The 24729-nt window shown below is 51.6% G+C and overlaps 2 protein-coding genes across 2 annotated transcripts in view; one reads left to right on the forward strand and one right to left on the reverse strand.

The window, feature by feature from the left end:
* COPA (COPI coat complex subunit alpha) overlaps positions 1 to 18019 on the forward strand; it is a 42557-nt gene extending 24538 nt beyond the window's left edge. The window contains exons 16-33 of the mRNA XM_039359885.1: positions 193 to 278; positions 1259 to 1397; positions 2013 to 2175; positions 3203 to 3349; positions 4391 to 4580; positions 5364 to 5459; positions 5576 to 5664; positions 7688 to 7811; positions 7934 to 8023; positions 8822 to 8931; positions 10223 to 10300; positions 11277 to 11345; positions 11675 to 11811; positions 12066 to 12252; positions 14172 to 14282; positions 14944 to 15105; positions 15927 to 16121; positions 17442 to 18019. Coding sequence (XP_039215819.1) covers positions 193 to 278; positions 1259 to 1397; positions 2013 to 2175; positions 3203 to 3349; positions 4391 to 4580; positions 5364 to 5459; positions 5576 to 5664; positions 7688 to 7811; positions 7934 to 8023; positions 8822 to 8931; positions 10223 to 10300; positions 11277 to 11345; positions 11675 to 11811; positions 12066 to 12252; positions 14172 to 14282; positions 14944 to 15105; positions 15927 to 16121; positions 17442 to 17501 — 2233 coding nt within the window. The 3' untranslated portion in view covers positions 17502 to 18019. The remainder of the gene's footprint in view (positions 1 to 192; positions 279 to 1258; positions 1398 to 2012; positions 2176 to 3202; positions 3350 to 4390; positions 4581 to 5363; positions 5460 to 5575; positions 5665 to 7687; positions 7812 to 7933; positions 8024 to 8821; positions 8932 to 10222; positions 10301 to 11276; positions 11346 to 11674; positions 11812 to 12065; positions 12253 to 14171; positions 14283 to 14943; positions 15106 to 15926; positions 16122 to 17441) is intronic.
* On the reverse strand, positions 18009 to 23833 carry TMEM179B (transmembrane protein 179B). Its single transcript, XM_039359886.1, has 5 exons — positions 23669 to 23833; positions 22039 to 22229; positions 21821 to 21955; positions 20462 to 20540; positions 18009 to 18935 (listed from the first exon to the last, which is right to left on the reverse strand). The coding sequence occupies exons 1-5, from the start codon at positions 23765 to 23767 to the stop codon at positions 18786 to 18788; spliced, it is 654 nt and encodes a 217-aa protein (XP_039215820.1). The 5' UTR covers positions 23768 to 23833; the 3' UTR covers positions 18009 to 18785.
* Between the last annotated feature and the right edge of the window lie 896 nt (positions 23834 to 24729).

Below are 24729 nucleotides of genomic sequence, written 5' to 3' on the forward strand. Positions count from 1 at the left end.
TGTAAAACCTGGCCAGGGACCCTCTCAGCACCCAGCGACTCGATCTGGAGAGAGTAATAGAAGCAGAAGCAGAATGTAGCTGCGTGAGGCTCAAGATTGTCTTCAGAGTAGTAAGGAAAGGGCTGTTCTTTGCTTCTCCTGGTAAGGCAGAAATGGAGAGAGACCTGTACTAAGCATCTTCTGACCTTGCAGGACTCTGGCTTCAGTTAAGATCTCCAAGGTGAAATATGTCATCTGGTCAGCAGACATGTCCCATGTGGCTCTCCTGGCGAAGCACGGTAAGAGGAGGCTTCGTCTGCCTCTCAGCACCCTGTAGAATAACAGAGTTGGAAGGTCCAACCTCCTGGTCAAGCAGGAGACCCTTTCTGACACATGGCCGTCCAATCTCTTCTTGAAAACCTCCAGTGATGGAGCAGCCATCCACCCCCCGCTCCGGTGCCACCACTCGCAACAAGAGGCCATGTGGTGCGTTACGTCAGTGCCACCGCTTGTGTCAGGAGGCCATGTGGCCATCGTCCTGCCGTGAGCAGCTGCGAGCGGCCACGGAAGAACTCAGGCAGTGGCACGACAGGTGTTGGGGCGTGGGAGGCCTGGCTGCGGGTAAGACACCCCCCGAAAATAAGACCTCTTTCGGAGGCAAAAAAATTACAAGACCAGGTCTTCAGGGAAGCATGGCACTATAACTAGATCAAACCTGATCTAGGGAGATGGGTGGTTATAATTTTGATGAATAAATAAAACTTACCTTGGTTGGATCCAATCCAGCTCTGTAAGTGGCTGGGGATCTGCCTTCCCCTGCAGAGGGTCCGGCCGGGAGAATTCTCAGCCAAGCTGGCCAAAAGCTCTGGAGCAGTAAATTTGGACGTAAAAACCCATAATTTGGGGGGGGGAAATGTCATTATTGAGGTCACTTGTCTACAGGAGGCTGTAAATGACCGTAAAGCAGTGGTTCTCCACCTGTGGGTCAGGACCCCATTTGGGGTCGAACGACCATTTCACGGGGGTCGCCAAACAAGGCTGTCCGCCATTTTTTCCCCCTTTTCTTTGGCCACGCCCCTGGTACCCAGTGATGTATAAGTGGTTGGGGGTCACCACAACAGGGGGAACTGTATTATGGGGTCGCGGCATTAGAAAGGTTGAGAACCACTGATGTGGAGAGCCACAGGTCGCCACCTGGTTGCTTTGGGCGTGTCAAATGCTTGGCTTGAGGTGGTGATTTGCTCTTGGAATGAGCTCTCCGGGGTTTTTTCTCCCCCAGCGATCATGATCTGCAACCGAAAACTGGAGTCACTGTGCAACATCCACGAGAACATCCGCGTCAAGAGCGGCGCCTGGGATGAGAGCGGTGTCTTCATTTACACCACGAGCAACCACATCAAATACGCCGTCACCACTGGGTAGGTGCCCTGTGCAAAGACTGCACACCCACACCAGGCTGACTTCCTCTCTCAGGTCCTGCAAAGCATTGTCTTCCAACTTAGCTCCTTCCAAGTGGCCATGCTGATATAAGATCTGCCTCCGGTAGGGGGCTGGACTAGACCAGTGGTTCTCCACCTGTTGGTCGGGACCCCATTTGGGGTCGAACGACCATTTCACGGGGGTCGCCAAACAACGCAGTACGCCATTTTTCCCCCCCTTTTCCTTAGCTGTGCTGCTCCCTTTTATTCTATTGGCTTTTGAAAGCCAATAGAATAGACTCTCTTGAATAGAGTCTAATTCTATTGACTTTCAAAAGCCAATAGGAATTGTCCAGGCTGTCTCTGCCCTGCTGAGCCCGCCAAAAGTCCCAGTCTGCAAACAGGGCTGCACCAGTTGAGTAGTCCTCGACTTACGACCTGTTGAGTAGTCCTCGACTTACGACCGGTTGGGGGTCGCGGCATTAAAAAGGTTGAGAACCACTGGACTAGAAGATCTCCAAGGTCTCTCCAGCCCTGTGATTCTATGTTTCCCTCCTGGCAGAAATCGTCCTTCCTCTCTCCCCGTCAAGCTATGTCTTCCCTGTCTTCCTCGAGGGACCACGGGATCATCCGCACGCTGGATTTGCCCATCTACGTGACCCGCGTGAAGGGGAACAACGTCTACTGCCTCGACCGCGAATGCCGGCCTCGCGTCCTCACCATCGACCCCACGGAGTTCAAATTCAAGCTGGCCCTGATCAACCGGAAATACGATGAGGTGGGTTGGGGAAGGATGACGGTCGTGTAGAATTTGCCTTTGTCCGCCACATTGTCTTTCTACGAGACTCTTTGGCTCCCAGAGCGACTCACAGGGTTGTGAGAATTTTAGTAAACCACTCCTGGAGAGAATATAAGTCTAACAAAGAATGTAACTTAATACATTAAAGCAGTGTTTCTCAAGCTGGACAAGTTTTAAGATTTGTGGACTTCAACTCCCAGAATTCCCCAGCCAGCTAGGAATTCTGGGTGTTGAAGTCCACACATCTTAAACTTGCCCAGCTTGAGAACCGCTGCATTAAAGAGTGACTTTTGGAAGTGATTATATCATTAGAATTAAGGATTTCAAGTCCCTCTGTTGTTGTTTTTGTTAATTGTGAAGTCGTGTCCGACCCATCGCGACCCCATGGACAACGTTCCTCCAGGTCTTCCTGTCCTGTACCATCTTCTGGAGTCCATTTAAGTTCACACCTCCTGCTTCAGTGACTCCATCCAGCCACCTCGTTCTCTGTCGTCCCCTTCTTCTATTGCCCTCCATCTTTCCCAGCATTAGGCCCTTCTCCAGGGAGTCCTTCCTTCTCATTAGGTGGCCAAAGTACTTGAGTTTCCACTTCAGGATCTGACCTTCTAAAGAGCAGTCGGGGTTGATCTCTTCTAGGACTGACTGGTTTGAACGCCTTGCAGTCCAAGGGACTCACAGGAGTCTTCTCCAGCCCCAGAGTTCAAAGGTCTCCATTCTTTGGCGCTCAGCCTTTCTTATGGTCCTCTACCACATGCCAAACCAGGGATTTATTTTAGAACTGATTTCACACCCAAAAAAGGTCCATTCCTGGTTTCTTAATCAAACTTCTTTAATTTACCTAATTTGGGAGAAAAAGTTCTGTTTTGACTTTTGCTTTATTAAACTATTTGAAGGGATAAAACTCTTGATGGATCTTCAGATAACCCACCTATGACCCCAGTTTATTAGATGAAATATAGAGCGAAATGGAAAATCTAAATCTAGATTTTTTTTTTCCACTCTGGAGGTCCTGCATATGGTGCGTAACGCCAAGCTAGTGGGCCAGTCCATCATCGCCTACCTGCAGAAGAAGGGCTATCCCGAAGTGGCGCTGCATTTCGTGAAGGACGAGAAGACGCGGTTCAGCCTGGCCCTGGAATGCGGCAACATTGAGGTGTGTTCTGCGCCCGGATGGCCGTCGTCAAAAGGCAGAGGGCTCACAGGTCCTCTGTTTCCATTCCATCAAGGCTCTTGGGGTGGGCAGCGTTCCACTTTGGGGCTTGTGCAAGCAAATTATAATAGATTAATTTTAATTTGCTTTTATAATGGGTTTTATATCCCTGTTTTTACTGCATTGGGGAGCCAGTTTGTCTCCAGGTTAACCCACCAGGCTAGGAACCAGAAGAAAGAAAAGGAACAGGAATAGGAGAAAGGGAGGGGAGGGGAGGGGAGGGGAAGGGAGGGAGGAAAAAAAAAGGAAAAGGGAGGGAAGGAGGAAAGGAAGGAAGTCCTTCCCCCTACTGTTAATTTTGCTTGTCCTAAAACCACTGGCTTCTTTACTACCACCACTCAGATAATGTCAGCTGTCCCATTTGGTGTGTGCAGTAAAAAAAGGCTCCTGGCACATTTTTTTTCTCCAAGAGTATGATTTATTAGACCGGTGTTTCCCAAACTTGACAATTTTAAGGCATGTGGACTTCAACTCCCAGAATTCCACAGCCAGCGTTGCTGGCTGTGAAATTCTGGGAGTTGAAGTCCTCATGCCTTAAAATTGTCAAGTTTGGGAAACACTGTATTAGACCAACATGGTCACAGAAGTAGCGAAACCAATTCGGATATTTTCAAGCGCAAGTAGCATAGTTAACTTTCCCTTTCCCCCTGGCCTTCCCCCTGTTACTATTTACTGTCCAATCAGCTGCATTCATTCCACTTGGGAAACGGACTCTTCGTCTCGCAGACGTTGCCAGCAAACCGCCTTGGGAGGCCGGCATTGTCTCATTCCTTTGCTCCCCCCCCTCCATGTTCCAAGCCATTCCCTCCCACCATTGCTGTTGTCAGGCCGTGTGCGGGAATTGCAAAGCGAGCTGAACTGCAGGCATGACACCCCAGTTCGTTTTTTTAAAATCCTTGGGGGGGGGGCATGACCTTAGCCAGAAGAGGAGGGTCGGAGCGCTCCCTGCTTCCCCCCCCCAAGGCTTCCTCGGTGTCCCCTCAGATCGCTCTGGAGGCAGCCAAAGCTCTGGACGACAAGAACTGCTGGGAAAAGCTGGGGGAGGTAGCTCTGCTGCAGGGGAACCACCAGATTGTGGAGATGTGCTACCAGCGCACCAAGAACTTCGACAAGCTCTCCTTCCTCTACGTGATCACGGGCAACCTGGAGAAGCTGCGCAAGATGATGAGGATCGGTGAGCTTCAGCGCAAATCCTGACATGCCTTGCGGTGCCCCTCCCACTGGCCATGCGGGCTGGAAATTTGGAGGGGGGGGGGTTAGTTGCATGGGGGTTATAATGTGATGTTTTTCCACCCTCGAAGATGGGTGGACTTCCAACTCCCAGAATTCCCCAGCCAGCACGTTTTGGGAGTTGAGAATTCTGGGAGTTGAAGTCCACCTATCCTCGCGTGGCTTTGAGAAACACTGTTGTAATGTATGGCAGTAACGGGCAAGGCGAGCCACCCAGCTGGCTGTTTCTCAGAAGGTGGGAGATTCCCTGCCATCCAGAGATTTCTCTGTATTTTGTGCCGCCTTTGTTAAGAGCTGTGGTGGCGCAGTGGTTAGAATGCAGTATTGCAGGCTAATTCTGCCGACTGCCCGCAGTTTGATCCCGACTGGTTCAATGTTGGCTCAGCCTGCCATCCTTCCGAGGTCGATAAAATGAGGAAGCAGATTGTTGGGGGGGGGGGACGACAATAGGCTGACTCTGTAAACCGCCTAGAAAGGGCTGTAAAGCACTGTGAAGAAGGATACACGTCTAAGGGCTATGGCTGTTTGTGAGGTGTGTAAACGATAAAGACCGTCAGGATGCCCACGCCTGAAAAACAGTGACCTGGCTCACCTTGCCCAGCCTGGGACAGGGCGAGGAGGGCTGGGAGCAGAGCAGGAGGTGGGAGACGGGCAGCCTTGCCCCCAGGGAGCCAAGTGGGGCTCTGGTGGGGCAGGCCGGACTCCCGAGATCCGTGTTTCCTTGCAGCGGAGATCCGGAAGGACATGAGCGGCCACTACCAGAACGCCCTCTACCTGGGCGATGTGGCCGAAAGGGTGAGGATCCTGAAGAACTGCGGGCAGAGTAAGTAAGCCAGCAGTCCTGATTGGGCTCCTCGCCCCAGGGGCTACCGGCTGTCCCCGGGCCCCTCGCGCCGACAGCCCTCCCCCATCCTTTACCTCCTCCCGCTTCCCCTGCAGAGTCGCTGGCCTACCTCACCGCTGCTACCCACGGCCTGGAGGAGGAAGCGGAGAACCTGAAGGAGACCTTTGACCCCGAGAAGGAGGTGGTGAGTGGGGGGGCGGAGAGCCGGGGAAGCAGGAAGGGGCTGCTGCTCCTAGCCACATTGGGGTGCTCTGCCCCACGAGACCCCGGGCAGGTCGCGGCGGGTGGCGTGGTTTTTTTCTGGGAGAAAACCCGTCCGTGGGAAGGACTTTCTCGAGCCACTGTTTACAGGCAGTCTTCACAGCAGTTCGCTTAGTGACCCTTCGAAGTTACAACGGCACTGAAAAAAAGGGACTTATGGCCATTTTTCACACTTAACGACCATTGCAGCATCGTTGTCGTCACGCGATCCAAATTCAGCCGCCTGGCTCCTGGGCCGTATTTACGGAGGTCGCAGCGTCCCGGGATCGTGTGATCCCCTTTGGCGACCTTCTGACGAGCAAAGTCAATGGGGAAGCCAGTCTCGCTTCACAGCTGTGCTACTAAGTTAACTGCCGTGATTCACTTAACAACTGTGGCAAGATAGGTCATAAAATGGGGCAAAACTCATTTAATAAATTTCTCACTTAGCAACAGAAATTTAGCAGCATCTAAATATTGCGGTCGTAAGTTGAGGAGTACACTTATTTATTTATTTGTTGGGGGAGGGGAAACAGGTGGAAGAAGGTGTGGGGTCTGTTTGCTGCCTTGAGTTGTTTGTAAAACTGATAAAAGATGGGACACAAAAGAACAAATTAAATCAATCACCACCGAACAAATTTTACAACCTTTTTTTTTTTTTGCAGCAGTCACTAAGCGCCACGGGGTGGGGTTTTTTTGCCAAATAATGGACGTAAAAACCCATAATTTGGGGGGGGGAAATGTCATTATTGAGGTCACTTGTCTACAGGAGGCTGTAAATGACCGTAAAGCAGTGATTCTCAACCTGTGGGTCAGGACCCCATTTGGGGTCGAACGACCATTTCACGGGGGTCGCCAAACAAGGCTGTCCGCCATTTTTTCCCCCTTTTCTTTGGCCACGCCCCTGGCACCCGGTGATGTATAAGTGGTTGGGGGTCACCACAACATGGGGAACTGTATTATGGGGTCGCGGCATTAGAAAGGTTGAGAACCACTGCCGTAAAGGCAGGCCGGTTGCTAAGCACCCAAAATATCAGGTGACCACAAGGTCAACACAAGGGGAGGAGCCATCAGCACAGGGTCATAAGTCCACGTAGTCCTCAACTTGCAATCGTTCATTTACTGATCTTTCATACCGTGTTTCCCCGAAAAGGATTGATTTGGGGGGCTGGGCCTAATATAAGCCCTGCCCCCAAAATAAGCCCTAGCTTTGGGCGAGGCGCACGCCTAAAAATCAAGCTGGGGTGGGGGGGGTGGAGGTGCCCCACGCGCCCTGCACCCGCTTACCGCTGCAGCCTGCCTCTCCTTGCCAGCCCACGTATTCTGCGGCCTCCCCCGGCCTGCATTTGCCGTCAGGGGCCTCTCCGGAAGGGCTCTGCAGCCGAGAACCGAGTTACGGATTGAATCCACAGCCTGGTTCTCGGCTGCAGAGGCCTTCCGGAGAGGCCCCTGACGGCAAATGCAGGCCAGGGGAGGCCGCAGAAGACGTGGGCCAGCTGGGTGAATGGAAAAGACACCCCCCTCCCCCCCAAAAAATCTAGTGCCTTTTTGGGAGGCAAACAAAAAACAAAAAACGCATCGGGTCTTATTTTTGCAACAGCTCTGGGGAAAATTGACTTATGACCGTTTTTCACACTTACGGCCGTTGCAGCATCCCCAGGCTCTCATGGTCCTCTTTTGCGACCTTCCTTCGGACCAGCAAAGTTAATGGGGGAAGCCAGATTCACTTAACAACTGTATTACTAACTTAACGACTGCAGTGATTTGCTTAACAATTGCGGCAAGGAAGGTCATATAGTGGAGCAAAATTCACCCAACGACTGTCTTGCTTTACGACAAATGTTGGGCTCAGTTGCAGGTGAGGGGGCATCTGTCATAACTTGGACAGTCGTAAGCCAAGGACTACCCCCAGCTGGACATGGGTGTCCCCTCCAGGAGCTCTGAACGTTCTCACCTTCCTCCTTCAGATTCCAGAGATTGACCCCAACGCCCGCTTGCTGCAGCCACCGGCCCCCATCATGCCCTTGGACACCAACTGGCCTCTGCTGACCGTCTCCAAGGGCTTCTTTGAGGGCACCATCGCCAGCAAAGGTCAGGAGGTCCAGCCCCCTCGCCCATTCCCTGCGGGGCACCAGCCGCTTATGGGCCGGGGGGGGGGGTTGTGGCCGCTTGTGACTGCCCAGGTGGCTGAGCCGGTCCCTCCCTCCCTGCAGGCAAAGGGGGCGCCTTGGCGGCCGACATTGATATCGACACCGTTGGCACTGAAGGCTGGGGAGAAGACGCGGAGCTGCAGCTGGACGAAGGTGAGGGAGAGGGGCGAGTCTCGGGGAAGGGAGCCCAAATTCCGGCCCTGTACTGCGCCAAAATATGGCCTAGGCCTCTGCACATGTGCAAAGCTCATTTCTTCTTCTGCCGATGGCTGTTTGTTAATTACTCTGTCTTTTAATTGGGATCTCTTGACTATCTAGCTCAGTGTTTCTCAAGCTCGGCCGCTTTTAGATGGGCGGACTTCAACTCCCAGAATTCTGAGCTTGCTGGGGAATTCTGGGAACTCTGGGAGCTGACGTCCACCCATCTGAAAAGGGCCAAGTTTGAGAAACACCGAGCTAGTTCTTTTAAACCAGTGGTTCTCAACCTGTGGGTCGGGACCCCATTTGGGGTCGAACGACCATTTCACGGGGGTCGCCAAACAACGCAGTCTGCCATTTTTCCCCCCTTTTCCTTAGCTGTGCTCCTCCCTTTTATTCTGTTGGCTTTTGAAAGCCTATAGAATAGACTCTCTTGAATAGAGTCTAATTCCATTGGCTTTCCAAAGCCAATAGGAATTGTCCAGGCTGTCTCTGCCCTGCTGAGCCCGCCAAAAGTCCCATTCTGCAAACGGGTGCTGCACCAGTTGAGTAGTCCTCGACTTACGACCGGTTGAGTAGTCCTCGACTTACGACCAATTGGGGGGTCGCGGCATTAAAAAGGTTGAGAACCACTGTTTTAAACTGTGTTTTCCAAAGGAGAAACACGCGAGGATTCTCCTTGAGTGTAAATCTGTTTCACTGCAGAAATGGAGCCCTTAATTAACAAGAAGTCCCTTCCTTTCCTCCCTTCAGATGGGTTCGTCGATGCCGGAGAAGGCTTTGGAGAGGACGGCTTGGCCAAGGCCCCCGAGGAAGGAGGCGGATGGGATGTTGAGGAAGACCTGGACCTTCCTCCGGAACTGGTAAATTAACCTAGTTTGTATGACTGTGGCTGTCAGAATCCAATTATATTTCATCTCTAATTATCAACTATAGAAAACCCCATTTCTGCCTTCTCTGGATTCTGTCATACGATGAAGGATGAAGGGAAGGGGGTGAACAAAGGGGCTTTATGGCCCTCACTTCCTTCAGTACACTTCAAAGGGACTGGATGTGGATATCACCAAAAGGACTAACCATAATAATGGGGCTATTACCTTTCATGTACTCCTCTCTGAAGTCTCCCTCCAGCTGGCAGTAAGGAAAAGGGAGTGGGAGCGTAATGCCTGAGATTGCCCCTGGAAGTAGGGGGTGATTGGGTGGGGCTACTGGGGAACCCCTTAAAACCTTGAATGGGAGAGCTTGGACCCCAAGTCCTGTCTAGAACGCCTGCAACCATTTTCTCTTAATAAAGAATGCCTGTTGGAAGAACTATTCCAAGAGTTCTGTCTTCTTAAGATGCAAAGTGGGGTGGGTCCTTACAGTGGCGTTTGGATCACTAAGATAGTGATCTTAGTGGATGGTTTTAAAGATCCTCCTGCCTCTTCAAGGGTTCGGACTACAATTCCCATCTTCCCCAAGGGGCGGGGCAGGGCAGGAAGCTGAATGAAAGTGTCTTCGTCGTGTGTGTATCTAATCCAATCTGTTCCTCATTCTAGCTCTGCTCTTCCTTCCTTTGTCTTTTTTTGTTATTTTCTTTTTTTGTTATTATTTTGTTACTTTTATTCAACATTATTGCAAGACAAAAACACAAAAGGAGAGTTAGAACATTGAGAGAAAGGAGGAGAATTTAGGAAGAGAGGGAAAGAAAAACACCAGCAATTTCTGACTTTTTTCAGTGCCGTGCAGGTAGTCCTCAACGTACGACCACAATTGAGCCCCAAATTTCTGTTGCTAAGTGGGTCATTTGTTAAGTGAGTTTTGCCCCATTTTACGACCCCTCTTGCCACAGTTGTTAAGTGAGTCACTTCAGTTGTTAAGTTAGTAACAAGGTCGCTAACTGAATCTGGCCTCATGACCATGTGATCCTGGGAGGCTGCAGCTGTCGTAAATGTGAGTCAGTTATCAAGTGCGTAATGATGGGGATGCTGCAGCAGTTGTAAGGCTGAAAAACAGTCCTAGGTCACTTTTTTTCAGTGGCGTTGTAACTCTGAACGGTCACTAAATGAATGTTTTAAGTCAAGGACTTCCCCAAGTGCAAAAAAAATATTGCATTTATTTGTTCTACCTTGCCGTCTGCATCACCTTCACCTTCGGCTTTTCCCCTTCCTGTAGGATGTCCCAGCAGGCCCCACGGGTGAAGCAGAAGAGGGATTCTTTGTGCCACCCACCAAAGGCACCAGCCCAGCACAGGTGGGAAAGCTCTTGGCGCAGATCCGAGAAGCCCCTACGCTGCCCCCCCCCAAAATGGGTTAGAATCCCAACAGATCCCACTGAGAAACCCCAGACAGGGCTGGGGAAAATTGGTCCCTGCAAGACAAGATCCTGTTTCAGGCCGAGGCTTGAAGGGTTCCTGTCTTTCTCAAACACCCTCATCTTCCTCCAGATTTATTTATTTATTTATTTATGAGACTTATATACCGCTTTAAGTGCAAGCACTCTCTAAGCGGTGTACACCAGTAAGCAATGTGTATATATATATTTACATTGCCCCCAACAATCTGGGTCCTCATTTTACCTACCCCAGAAGGATGGAAGGCTGAGTCAACCTTGAGCCGGTGAGATTTGAACCGCTGACCTGCTGAACACAGTCAGCTAAAGTGGCCTGCAGTACTGCACTCTAACTGCTGCGCCACCTCGGCTCATAATGGATTGCTGGCTCCTTTAAGAGTTTCAGAATGTTTAAGTCAGGCATCGGAGTTTTAGCTGGGGGATCCTGAGTGCTCTCTGAGCTGGGTTGTTTTCCTGAAGATGGCTCATGGCCCCAACCGAGTCACATCGTCGGTGCTACTAAGTGTGGAGTTTTCTCCCTGTTTATGTACTGGTTAGTACTGATGATGTTACCTAGTTGGGTAATGAAACACGTGCAAGAAAACAATTATAAGCTCAGAGAGCATCAAGATGGAGGAAGGGAAGGAAGGAAGGAAGATCACGAATGATGTTACCTGTTGAGTAATGAAATGTCTGTGAGAAACCCACAGTCTCCTCCCCCATTTCACAAGTTCAGAGAGCACCGAGGATCCCATAGTTCACTCCTGAGCTACAACTATTCTCTTCTGTGGAGTTTTAACTTCATCCGCCAGTCTGAATCCTGCCCTTTTGAGACTGGGTTACAGAGCCTGTTTTGCTGAAAATTGTCTATTTCTAGCCTATTTCTTTGCTCCTTTAGGTCTGGTGCAACAATTCCCAACTGCCTGTGGATCACATCCTGGCTGGCTCTCTTGAGACGGCCATGAGGGTACGTTTCCTAGGGTATTTGTCCACATTGGGTGAAAATTGGCCATTCTGGACTTGGGCAGCATGTTGATATTTGTAAGCGAGGTGTGGATGCTGTCTTCGTTGGGAAAAACTTTGAGGCAAGAACTAGACCATTGCCAAACCCAGTCACACTCCTGAAGACATGGGGACTTCAATTCCCAGAATTCCCCAACCAGTATAGCTGACCACAGACGTCCACACATCTTAAAGTTGCCAGGTTGGACAAACACTGCTCTGGAGGCTGGGAAGGACTCTTAACAAGGCAGCCTTGAGCTGCACCAGGGATAATCCCACCTGTTTCCTCCACAGCTCCTCCATGACCAGGTGGGAGTGGTCACATTCGCACCCTACAAGCAGCTCTTCCTGCAGACCTTCGCCCGGGGCCGAACGACATATCAGGCTCTGCCCAGCCTGCCTTCCATGTATGGGTATCCTCATCGCAACTGGTACGTGGTGGGCTGAGCGCCTGCTTGTCCTTGCCTTCTCTGGGGTGCCACTGGTGGCTGCAGGGCCTGGTCTTTGCTTCAAGCTAGCCACATCGGGGGGGGGGGGCAGAAGGAAAGGGGGGGGGTGTCCTGGACTGAAGACCCCACTGGCCTTTGGGCTTTGTCTAGGACTGAGATTGTTCCAACCATTTTTTAACCTTCTGGCTTCTGTACCTGGCCAGCGCTCACCTTCCTCTTTGTGATGTTCCCTCCAGGAAGGACGCCGGGGTGAAAAACGCCGTCCCGGCTGTGGGCCTGAAACTGAACGACCTCATTCAGCGCTTGCAGCTCTGCTACCAGCTCACCACGGCCGGCAAGTTTGAGGAGGCGGTGGAGAAATTCCGCTCCGTCTTGCTCAGCGTGCCGCTGCTGGTGGTGGACAACAAGCAGGAGATTGCTGAGGTGCGTATTGTTCCCTTTTGCCAGTCGGGCACCCACGTGGAACACCTATATAGCTGATATTTAAATGTGAACCAGCCGTGTGCTGCAGCTGCCAAAAAAACGAACACAGTGCTAGGCTGCATTAACAGAGGGATAGAATCAAGATCACGTGAAGTGTTAATACCATTTTATATTGCCTTAGTAGGGCCGCCCTTGGAACACTGCATCCAGTTTTGGTTGCCAGGATGTAAAAAAGATTAGGGGACTGGAGGCTAAAACATACAAGGAACAATTGCTGGAATAGCGTATGTCTAGTTTAATGAAGAGAAGGACGAGGGGGGACAGGATAGCAGTGTTCCAGTATCTCAGGGGCTGCCCCAAAGAAGAAGGAGTCCAGCTATTCTCCAAAGCACCTGGGGTCAGAACAAGAAGCAACAGATGGAAACTCATCAAGGAGAGAAGCAACCTGGATCTAAGGAGAAATTTCCTGACAGTGAGAACAGTTAACCAGTGGAACAACTTGCCTCCAGAAATTACAACAACTGGAAGTTTTTAAGAAGAGACTAGACAGTCACCTGTCTGAAATAGTATAGGGTTCCCTGCCTGAGCAGTGGATTAGACTCCAAGGTCCCTTCCATGCTGTTCAATAAAATGGGAGAAGGGGAAGGATTTCCAGCAAGGAGGCAAAGCCAGGCCCGGCCAAATGGTGCCCATTGTCTCCGGCCACGAAGCCTTTTAGATGAATTGTCTTTCAAGGTTGCTCAGCAGCAGGGTCAACAAACAGATGTTGCAATGCCAACCAAGAGGCATGGACGTTTGTCCCTTAGCCACAACCTCCACGAAGCCATGACCTCCATAGTCTTCTCCCAAATCATCCATGACCTAAGTAGGAATGGGGGTCCCACCCCCAATTTGGTGTCCTTGTTGGAGCAGTGCCTTTGTAATTGGAATTGGTGGACCTATCTTGGATCCCCTTGTCGTGGTCTGCTGGCTTCTCTAGGGCCGCATCCCTTCACAGGAAGGAGGGATCTATCAGATCAGTCCACCCTCAGAGACTGTTGGACACTGAGGTTATACTATCTGCTATGTAGTCCTGCTGAGACCCTAGTTCAATGGTTCTCAACCTGAGGGTCGGGACCCCATTTGGGGTCGAATGACCATTTCACGGGGGTCGCCAAACAACGCAGTCCGCCATTTTTTTCCCCTTTTCCTTAGCTGTGCCACTCCCTTTTATTCTATTGGCTTGAAAGCCAGTAGAATAGACTCTCTTGAATAGAGTCTAATTCTATTGGCTTTCCAAAGCCAATAGGAATTGTCCAGGCTGTCTCTGCCCTGCTGAGCCTGCCAAAAGTCCCATTCTGCAAACGGTGCTGCACCAGTTGAGCAGTCCTCGACTTACGACCGGTGGAGTAGTCCTCGACTTACGACCGGTTGGGGGGTCGCGGCATTAAAAAGGTTGAGAACCACTGCCCTAGTTGATGACTGGAATAGTAAGCAGATGTGAGCTGAGGCAAACTTGAATGTTGGATTCATTAAATAATTGCAACAGTTATAGAATCCTAGGGCTGGAAGGGGCCTTGGAGGTCTTGCTCAAGCAGAAGACCTACATCATTCTGGACACCTGGCTGTCTAATCTCTTCTTAAAAACCTCCAGGGATGGACCCCCCACAACTTCTGGAGGCAACTCATTCCACTGGATAATTGTCCCCATTGTCAGGAAAGTTCTCCTTAATTCCAGGCTGGAGCTCTCTCTGACTAGCCTCACCCATTTCTTCTTCTTGTGGCCTTGAAATTCCATCCCCTCCCCAAGACAAAGAGCTCCTCCATCTACTGGTTTCTCATTTCCCCCCTTCCCCCCCCCCAAGGCTTGTGACAGAGGCATCCTACCTTACAGATTTTCATTTGTTGTGACTCAGGGTTGAGGCTCTCTTGCCTTGCAGGCCCAGCAGCTGATCGCCATCTGCCGGGAGTACATCGTGGGGCTGTCCATGGAGCTGGAGAGGAAGAAGCTGCCCAAGGATACTCTGGAGGAACAGAAGCGCATTTGTGAGGTTGGTGTAGGGCATGGGTGTCCAACCTGGGCAACTTGAAGAACTGTGGACTTCAATTCCCAGAATTTCCCAGCCAGCAGAGTTGGCTGGGAAATTCTGTGAGTTGAAACCCTCAAGTCTTAAAGTTTCCATGGTTGAAAAATACTGATCCACATACATGTCGAAGAAGAGCAAGCAGAGCTGGTAGCGGAGTTAAGAGAGTCATCAGCCTAGAATCGTTGCATTCCCACAAATGGTCTAAGTCCAACCCTCTTGTATGCTGTTGACCCTTCTCTGGCATCCAGCGTTGCATCTTAGTTGACTAGATCCTTGTGTAGAAGCTCAGGCAATAAATCTTTTGAACCGCAACCTCACAGATGATCCTGATCCTTCGCACCCGACAGTTGGTCGGCTCTTGGTGGGACCAACGCGGGATTCAGGCTAAGAAGTGATGCACTGACCCCTGGCGAGTGTCCAGGATGGCGGCAGCATTCTTTGCCTTCTGTGGGAGGGGTCGGGTCTCCAGCTGCTTTGGGGGATTCCGGGGCTGTTGGGCTCCTCTTCCTGGCCAAAACCATGGAAGCGCAGACCCTGCGGTGACCTGGAGCCTCTGCGTCTGAGACCCCGTCCCCTTTCCTGCAAGCACTCCCCCCCCTTTCTGAATGCACCCTGTCCCCTGCAGATGGCCGCCTACTTCACCCACGCCAGCCTGCAGCCCGTCCACATGATCCTGGTCCTGCGAACGGCCCTCAACCTCTTCTTCAAGCTCAAGAACTTCAAGACGGCCGCCACCTTCGCCCGCCGTCTCTTGGAGCTCGGCCCGAAGCCCGAAGTGGCGCAGCAGGTGGGCGCCCCGTGGGAAGGGGGCATCCAGGAGAGGCTGGCGGGGGTCTCCAGAGGGAAGCAGGAAGTCTCTTGGGGGCTTTTCTTTCGACTCTTGGAAGGGACTTGAGTGGGAGTCCTGGAAGGGTGGCACTTATGTGACAGCGGACAATCTCCTGTTCTTCAGTGGAGAGATTGCCAAGCAAAAAGGAAGATGGAATCACAGTCTCCCCACCACGTTCTGGTGGATCAAAGCCAGCTTTTTCTGAAAGTGCATTAAGGCCTTAAAAGGATAAGTAAAGAAAGGCCTTGTTATTTTATTGGGTGATTTGTATATCTCCTAGACATTTCTGTGAGGTAGGTGGCCGTAGGAATTAGATGACTGACAGAAAGACAGAGGAGGAGATGGACAGAAAGAGATATAAAGAAATAGAAACAAACAGAAATAGAAAGACATAGATGCATGGATGGATGGATAGATAGGTTGATGGATGGATTATGTAGATAGACAGACAGACATGATGGATGGATAGAGACAGACAGACAGTAGGAAGGAAGGTGGGAAGGGAAGGAAGGAAAGAAAGAAAGAAAGAAAGAAAAAGAATGATCTGCAAAAGGGGTTCTTCCAGGCAATATGGGGTAGCCCAGGGTTTTGGGTACCCTTCTCACTCCCCCCGCCCCCGGGTGGATCCTGTCAATCCTGTGCAACACCAGGCTGGGACCCCCCATGCTGGTGGGAGCCACACTGGGTGGCAAATGGGTGCCAGGAGCAAAGGGGGGCAGAGCGGCCATTTCAGAGCCCCCTTTTCACTTCCTGCCCTCTCGCTGTTCCGGCTCTTCCAGACCCGCAAAATCCTGTCCGCCTGCGAGAAGAACCCCAGCGACGCTCACCAGCTCAACTACGACATGCACAACCCGTTTGACATCTGCGCTGCCTCCTTCCGGCCCATTTACCGGGGCAAACCGGTGGAGAAGTGCCCGCTCAGCGGGGCCTGCTATTCGCCCGAGTTCCGCGGCCAGATCTGCAGGGTCACAACTGTAAGTCGAGGCTTTTCTTTCTGGACACGTCCCTCAAGGTGGGGCTTCTCAACCTTGGTGACTTTCAGGCGGGTGGACTTCAACTCCCAGAATTCCCCTCCCGGCATGATTTATGATCCAAGAATTTCAACTCCCAGAATTCCTCAATCAGCATGATTTATGTATCTCTGCAAGCTGTCCGGAGTCAGCGAGGGTGGTTTGGACGGCCATATAAATTTTCTTAAATAAACAAACTAATTCCCAGAATTCCAAAGCCACCATGCCTAAGACGTCTGCATGTCTTAAAGTCGTCAGGGTCGAGCGCCAGCCAGCCCTGCCTTATTTTAAAGTTGAGAGACGCTGCACTTAAAGCATCATCTGGCTTAATACCAGCATGCAAGTCATCCCTTGTGGTCTATACTGCAAACCACAAGGGAAAGTAGTGTAACGCCTTCCACTGGGTGGTCTAAATGACCTCTGAGTAATTCTCTCCTCTTCTCGTGACTTGAACATACAGACAAAATCTGATCTTTTCAAAAAATTGCCAGCTTCCCTACCTGTAATAAACTTTCACTGTTTGAGCCCTTCTGTCTACACTCCCCTACGCCCCCCCCCCCCCGGGTAGAGATCTTGGCTGAACCATTTTGGCATCACACCTGGCTAGAACCACAGATTAACTTCAGAAAGACACAGTTGTGTTAAATCACAACTGCCAGTCTTCTCCATCACACCAAGCTAAAACCAACGCATGATCTCACTTGGGAATGAACTACATCAATAGCATCCATGAGCTGAGGTGGCACAGTGGTTAGAATGCTGTACTGCAGGCGAATTCTGCTGCCAGCAGTTCGAATTTCACCAGTTCAAGGTTGACTCCGCCTTCCATCCTTCTGAGGTCGGTAAAATGAGGACCCAGATTTTTGGGGACAACAGGCTGACTCTGAACCACTTAGAGGGCTGTAAAGCACTGTGAAGTGGTATATAAGTCTAAGTGCTGTTGCTATCCTTCCTTCCTATGGTGGTGCAGTGGTTAGAATGCAGTATTGCAGTTTGACTCTGCCCGCTGCCAGCAGTTCGATCCTTACTGACTCCCAGTTGACTCCGCCTTCCATCCTTCTGAGGTCGGTAAAATGAGGACCCAGATCATTGGGGGCAAGAGGCTGACCCTTCACTGCTGTGAAAGCAGTGAAGCAGGATATAAGTGCTGTTGCTATTGTAGGGGGGCTACCCCCAGCGTTAACATGCCATCGGAATTCAGAGAAGACCAGGAGGTTGCAAAATTTATAAAGGGAGATGATTGTTTAATTGGGAGACCACTAATTATACCTCCTTTGGATACAGGTGACGGAGATTGGCAAAGATGTCATCGGCCTGAGGATCAGCCCTCTGCAGTTCCGCTGAGGTGGCCCAGTCTGGCACCCCACCCTCGTCTCCATCTTGGGCAGTGACCAGTGACCCCCTCCGAGTCTTTGCTTTTCCTATCACCTCCTGTAGCATTTCAGGTGGTACCCAGTATTTTCTGGGCGATCAAAATATTGAGCCTGTTCCATCATTTTCCAGTTTAGCAGCTTTTCAATCTTGACCACTTGAAGATGGGTGGACTTCAACGCCCAGAACTCCCCCGCCAGGTCTGGGTTGGCTGGGGAATTCTGGGTGTTGAAGTCCACCCATCTTCAAGTTGTCAAGATTGAGAAACAGTGATTTAGATGTCTGCTGGGCTTAAGTCTGGAAGAAACTCCCCAGGGAAGGTCGACAAAGAGACAGAAAATTTGTCTTGTTTCGTATGCTGAACGGGCCTCAAACCCCTCTGCTCCTCCATCTTTGTTATTTCTCTGTCCTCCCACACCCGTTCTGCTTCTTTTTATGTTCTCAGACTCAATAATTAGAAACTCAATAAAGAGAAACCAGTTAAGGAAAAAGAGTGTATTGGTCTGCTTCAGAGTGGTTGCATCAGCGTGAAAAGCTGCAGATCCGGACAAAATGGGAGAAAAGAGCCAGTTTTCCCCCCAATTGAACCCCCCCTTCCCCCATGAGGTCATGTGGACCATTCCTTCAGGGTTTGACCCCAGGATTCCTCCAGAAGCCGAGGATGATGGGATTTTTCCTGGTGGGGTAGCATAGCTGGAAGGGAGCGTCTCCATTTCACTAGTGAATGTGCATGATGGGAGTGGAGATTTTAGCGGAGGAATCCCGACCTAATTCAACACCGTCACCATGTTGGTGCTTCCCGCGTGGAGGTAGACAACATCAAAAGAAGCAGAGTTGATGGTGTTAGTGGTCCCAAGGCACAAAATCAAGTTGGCTGCGTGTTTGCCAATAAAGCGGGCCATGTTGCCGCAACACATTAATCACAGTTCATTCGACATACAAAACCTTAAACTGCAAGATTGTCCTTCCCGTGTAGCCCTCGTGTGTTGTGAACTTGTTTGTGAGAACCCTCTATTCAGTAGTGACCTTCATGAAAACGTGACTGGGTTGGGAATGGGAATGAGGAAAGCTGTAGCAAATTCCAGAGGTGCTCCAGTTGTGACCTTTCCAGACGTCATTCTGGGTAACCCAAGAGAGAGACTTTCAACAGTCCAGGCTCTTGTCAAAGCAAGGAAGACGGTGCCCTCTGCTACCTGGGTCGAAGGTGGCAGACTGTCCGAACGGGAGGACCCATCGTGGTGCCTCCTTCCCTCGTCCTCAAGGAGACTGGTCGCCAGGGGTGGGCGCTGTCTTGACAGCCTGGGGGTTGTCCTCCTGGAGGGGCTGGTAGGGGGCTTTGCGAATGCATTCCACGAAGAGCAGGAAGGACATCAAGAACCAGAACAGGAAATTCACCCAAGCCATTGCCTGAAGGCAGAGAAAAGAAAAAAGAGTTGGTGGGAACCGAGAGAAGATTGGAAGAGACCTTGCAGCTCAACCACTCCAACTGAAGGCCTCCAGTTCAGTTAGTGCTCCTGAAGGTGAGGGAGTCCTGGTGGATCTGCTCCATCCCAGGTCTCGGGCTTTGGACGACTTCCATCCAGTCTCCTAAAAGGAGAAGAAGGTTCTTGAGAGGATGGTGGGCTCCCAGCTGTGGGGGGTCCTGGGTGAGGCAGGTCATCCAAACTCTTTTCAGACAGGAATATCGGCTAGGCCAGGGGTTCCCAACCGGGAGTGGGAGATGACATTCCAGGGGTTTTCAAAATTATAGTGTAGAGGCATAATTTGTGGCCGTTATTTCAAACTTTTGTATGGGGTGCAAGAATATATCAGAAGCGTTCTAGGGTGTGGGATATAGAAAAGGGCTAGGCAGTACAGGTAGTCCTTGGCTTACAATCACAATTGAGCCCCAAATTTCTGTTACTGAGACAGTTGAGTTTTGCCCTGTTTTATCACCTTTCTTGCCACAGTTGTTAAATGAATCAGCAGTTAAGTCACATGGTCGTTAAGTGAATCTTGACGTGACTTGTCAGTCGCAAAAGAGGATCACGTGACCCTAGGGACAGTGCTGGTCATAAATATGACGTCCAAGCGCCTGAATTTTGATCACGTGACCACTGGGGTTGCTGCAACGGTTGTTATGAGTGAAAAAATGGTCGCTCTTTTCCGTGCCGCTGTAACTCGGAACAGTCAGTAAACGAACGGTTGTAAGTCAAGGACTACCTGTACTACTCAGCAATGATCGCACTTCTGCAGGAGGGCTCAGGACGAAGACTGAGGGACGATTCATATGCTGCCCACCTGGTCAAGTGACCGGGCAGCTTACAAACATTAAAAAGCAAGAGAGACAAAACATTAAAACGCCAAATAAACAAAAGAAATTCAAAACACAGAGGACAATTAATTCTCAACTTACAATCACAACTGAGCCCAAAATTTCTGTTGCTGGGTGAGCTTTGCCCCATTTTATGACCTTCCTTGCCACAGTTGTTAAGTGAATCACTGCGGCTGTTAAGCTAAAAACACGGTGAAGTGAATCTGGCCTCCCCGTTCACTTCGCTTGTCAGGTCGCAGGAGGAGACCACGTGACCCTCTGGGTCACTGCGTCCGTCGTAAGTACCTTGTCAGTTGCTAAGTATCCAAACTTTGATCAGGTGACCTGGGGATGCCACCTGTCAGCCTTCCAGAGGCCGCGAAAACCCGCCTCTTCCCCACAGGTTGAGGATGGGGGGGGGCCAGCATGGCTGGTCTGGCACACGGTGGGCAGAGTATGATCTGTTTTAGGTTCTTTTTGCTGTTGTTGTGAGCTGCCTGGGACTACTGGGCGAGATAGTCAGCCTTTCCAGTTTTTTAAAAAATAAACAAGGCGGCGTTCTTCAGGCGAGACCTCTGTGCCCTGCTGCGTGGAGGAGCCAAGGGCTGGGCAAGGGGAGGCAGTTAAGAAAGCCACTCACCTGGGCAGCGTAGAGGTTGTCGTAGAACTTTCCAGCCTGATAAGGCGGGATCCAGGAACGGCGCTGAGCCTCTTGGCAGCTGCAGGAAAGGGAATTAGCGGTTTGCAAGGTACAGGTAAGAATCGGCCCTCAAGGCAACTATTGAAATACTGCCGCTATTACTACTCTAACTCTCCAACCTGAGGGCAGGGCCAGAAGTAATGGGTAGGGGATGATTAAAGAGAGAAGCAACCTGGAACTATGGAGAAACTTAGCCGAGGTGGCGCAGCAGTTAGAGTGCAGTATTGCAGGCCACTTTAGCTGACTGTGTTCAGCAGGTCAGCGGTTCAAATCTCACCGGCTCAAGGTTGACTCAGCCTTCCATCCTTCCGGGGTAGGTAAAATGAGGACCCAGATTGTTGGGGGCAATGTAAATATATATATACATTGCTTACTGGTGTACACCGCTTAGAGAGTGCTTGCACTTAAAGCGGTATATAAGTCTCATAAATAAATAAATAAATACACTTCCTGACAGTGAGAATAATCAATTGATGGAAGTAGCTTCTCTCCAGAGGTTGTGGGTGCTCCAACACTGGAGGTTTTGAAAAAGAAGAGACTGGACAGCCATTTGTCTGGAATGGTATAGGACAGTGGTTCTCAACCTGTGGGTCGGGACCCCATTTGGGGTCGAACGACCATTTCACGGGGGTCGCCAAACAACGCAGTCCGCCATTTTTTCCCCCCTTTTCCGTAGCTGTGCTACTCCCTTTTATTCTATTGGCTTTTGAAAGCCAATAGAATAGACGCTCTTGAATAGAGTCTAATTCTATTGGCTTTCAAAAGCCAATAGGAATTGTCCAGGCTGTCTCTGCCCTGCTGAGCCCACCAAAAGTCCCATTCTGCAAACGGTGCTGCACCAGTTGAGTAGTCCTCGACTTACGACCGGTTGAGTAGTCCTCGACTTACGACCGGTTGGGGGGTCGCGGCATTAAAAAGGTTGAGAACCACTGGTATAGGATCTCCTGCTTGAGCAGGAGGTTGGACTAGAAGACCTTCAAGGTCCCTTCCAACTCTGTTATTCTATTACTACTAGTACTGCTACTACTGCACTATTCGATTAGTGTGTCATCCCTGCACTCTCACAACACAGGTAACCAGGTCAGCTAAAGGCCTACCAGGACCATTTCCACAACAGGCAAAGCTCAGATAGCTTTTTGGGCAGTTCAGCAGGTGGGGCAAGTCCAACCTACTGGCTTGCTTAATGCTGAAAGCCCCGGGTGAAAAGGGTTTGTTCCCTAATCAGGTTAACATGCTGTGCGAAGGCAGCCAAAGACACTCTTGCGTCTCGTTTCGCCCCTCCTTGGCCCGGGTCCTTGCCTTGCTGCAGCTTTGGACTTCCGAATGGAGCCGCAGAAGACATCCATGCCAACGCGGAGAACGCAGGCGGAGACCAGAAGGAAGAAGAGGAGGGTGGCTGAGACCACCAAGGAAGTCTTGATCCAGGGGTGGGTCCTGGGGGAGAGCAGGAGAAGCCGCATCAGGACCAGGATGCCCCCCTGGCACCAGTGGTCCGCCCCCCCCGGACGCTCACTCACAAGTGTCCGTCCCTATAGCACATGCTGTAGATGCCGCGGAGCAGGGCGACCACGGTGAAGATGGCCGTCAGCGCGGAGATGGCGGAGATGAAGTAGCAAAGCGAGGGAGGGCTGGAACTCACGAGGCTCAGCGTCCCGTTCGCGTTGTAGCGCACTGACCCGTATAGAATGCACTGGCCGCCAAAGGCCCCCTGGGAAAGAAGGGGGGAGCAGCAGAGGGGTGACTGGTCTGCTGGCCAGAAACAGTGAGACAACCTTCCCTGCCCTGGCGCTGAGCACCTGTCGCTGTGGAGGATGGGATCCACCCCCCAACACCAGCTTGAAGGGTGCAATGGGGAATGGCTGGAGGTGGCTGCTCCATAGATTTTTTTCTTTTTCCTATTTTTTGCCCTGCCTTTATTATTTTTATTAATAACTCAAAGTAGTGAGCATATCCGTCAGACCTTCCTCCTCCTATTTTTCCCCATCACAACAACCCTGTGAGGTGGGCTGAGAGGGAGAGCTGGCCCAAAGTCACCCGTGGGCCGGCGTTCATGCCTATGGTGGGACTAGAACTCACAGCCTCCTGGTGATAGAGGCAAAGTTACCCAGCCGGCTTTCAAGGCCAAAGCGGCACCAGAACCCACCATCTCCTTGGGACTGGCTCCAAATCACCCAGCCAGCTTCATGGCTAAGGCAGGATTAGAACTCCCTGCCTCAGCGCTTAGCTGGCTGAGGAATTCTGGGAGTTGAAGTCCACAAGTCCTAAAGTTGCCAAGGTTGGAGACCCCTGCTCCGGTCTAGGCAAAAGAAAGCCTGGATTTTGAACCACCCCACCCACCTCTGAAGGCGCTTAAAAGAGGCAACGTTATATTTTCTCCAGACTTGAACCCAGAGCCGCTGCCTGTCTTTCCCGTGTCAAGTTCTTCTGGCCTCTGGACCAGACCTCACGGGCCGGCCTGAAAGAAATCCCCCCTTCCCCATTGGAGCCCCTGGAGGCTAGAGTCCTCGACTTATGACCACAGCTGACTCCAAAACAGTGTTTCTCCACCTTGACCATTTTAAGGCCTGTGGACTTCAACTCCCAGAATTCCACACAGCATGCTGGCTGTGGAATTCTGGGAGTTGAAGTCCACATGCCTTAAAATGGTCAAGGTTGAGAAACACTGCTCCAAAATTTCCCCGGCTAAGCAAGACCGCTGTTAAGCGAGTTTTGCCCCCATTTTACAACCTTTCTGGCCACCGTGGCTAAGTGCCCCACGGCGACGATTGCACAGCCGCTAAGCGAACCTGGCTCCCCCGTTGCTTTGTTCGGCGGGAGGGGGCCGACGGGACAGTCCCGCCAGGGGTTGAATTTTCATCACGTGACCGCGGAGAGGTCGTAAGCGCGAAGAACGGTCCCACGCGCCTTTCTTTCGGGGCCCTCGTGACTTCCCACGGTCACTAACCGAGCGGGTCTAAGGCGGGAACCGGCGGCAGCTCAGCGAGTGCCGCCTCTTCGGGGCACCGTCGCGTCCCCGCCGGGCGGGAAGGAGAGCCCCCCTGCCCGGCCACGGGGCGCCGCCGCCCGGAGGAGCCCGGCCCGAGCTGGACGTAGCGGCGGGGCCGGACCCCCGCGCAGGCCTTCCAGCCTCCCCACCCCGGGGCTCACCTGGGCGAGGGCCAGGGCGGCGGCGCAGCCGAGGGCGGCGAGCAGGGCGGCGGCGTTCAGCGCCAGCTCCAGCAGCAGCCGGCCGGACGGGCGCGCCATCTTCGGGCTGGGAGCCGGGCCAGCCGCCGCCCCGCCCGCCCGCCGCGTCACCCGCGCCCGGGCCGAAGCAGGGGGTGGCGGAGCCCGCCTGCCCCGCGCCTCTGATCCGCTGGGCGCGTCGGAGGAACCCGGGTCGGCTGACCCGACTGGACTCCACCTACCCTGCTTGAACAAACCAGGGGTTGCCAAACGAACCTGCTTGAACAAACCAGGGGTTGCCAAACTACCCTGCTTGAACAAACCAGGGTTTGCCAAACTACCCTGCTTGAACAAACCAGGGTTTGCCAAACTACCCTGCTTGAACAAACCAGGGTTTGGTAAACGAACCTGCTTGAACAAACCAGGGTTTGCCAAACTACTCTGCTTGAACAAACTAGGGTTTGCCAAACTACCCTGCTTGAACAAACCAGGGTTTGGTAAATGAACCTGCTTGAACAAACCAGGGTTTGCCAAACTACCCTGCTTGAACAAACTAGGGTTTGCCAAACTACCCTGCTTGAACTAGGGTTTGCCAAACTACCCTGCTTGAACAAACCAGGGTTTGCCAAACTACCCTGCTTGAACAAACCAGGGTTTGGTAAACGAACTTGCTTGAACAAACCAGGGTTTGCCAAACTACCCTGCTTGAACAAACTAGGGTTTGCCAAACTACCCTGCTTGAACAAACCAGGGTTTGGTAAACGAACCTGCTTAAACCATGGATTGGAAAAAAGCCCTTGCTTAAACAAACCAGGGTTTGGCAAAATGCCTTGCATGAACAAAGCAGAGGTTAGCAGGGGAGGCCCAGCCTGAGCTTACCCAAAGGGGGCGAGTGGAGGTGGGTGGGTGGCCAACCCTGGTGAGACCATGCAACTCTTGGAGTAGCCTAGCTGCTTTTATTTATTTATGAGACTTTATTTATTGATGAGACTTATATACCGCTTTAAGTGTGAGCACTCTCTAAGCAGTGTACACCAGTAAGC

The sequence above is a fragment of the Crotalus tigris genome, unplaced genomic scaffold, assembly GCF_016545835.1.
Source record: "Crotalus tigris isolate CLP2741 ecotype Arizona unplaced genomic scaffold, ASM1654583v1 scf7180000019143.106728444:792265, whole genome shotgun sequence".
Taxonomy (NCBI): Eukaryota; Metazoa; Chordata; class Lepidosauria; order Squamata; family Viperidae; genus Crotalus; species Crotalus tigris.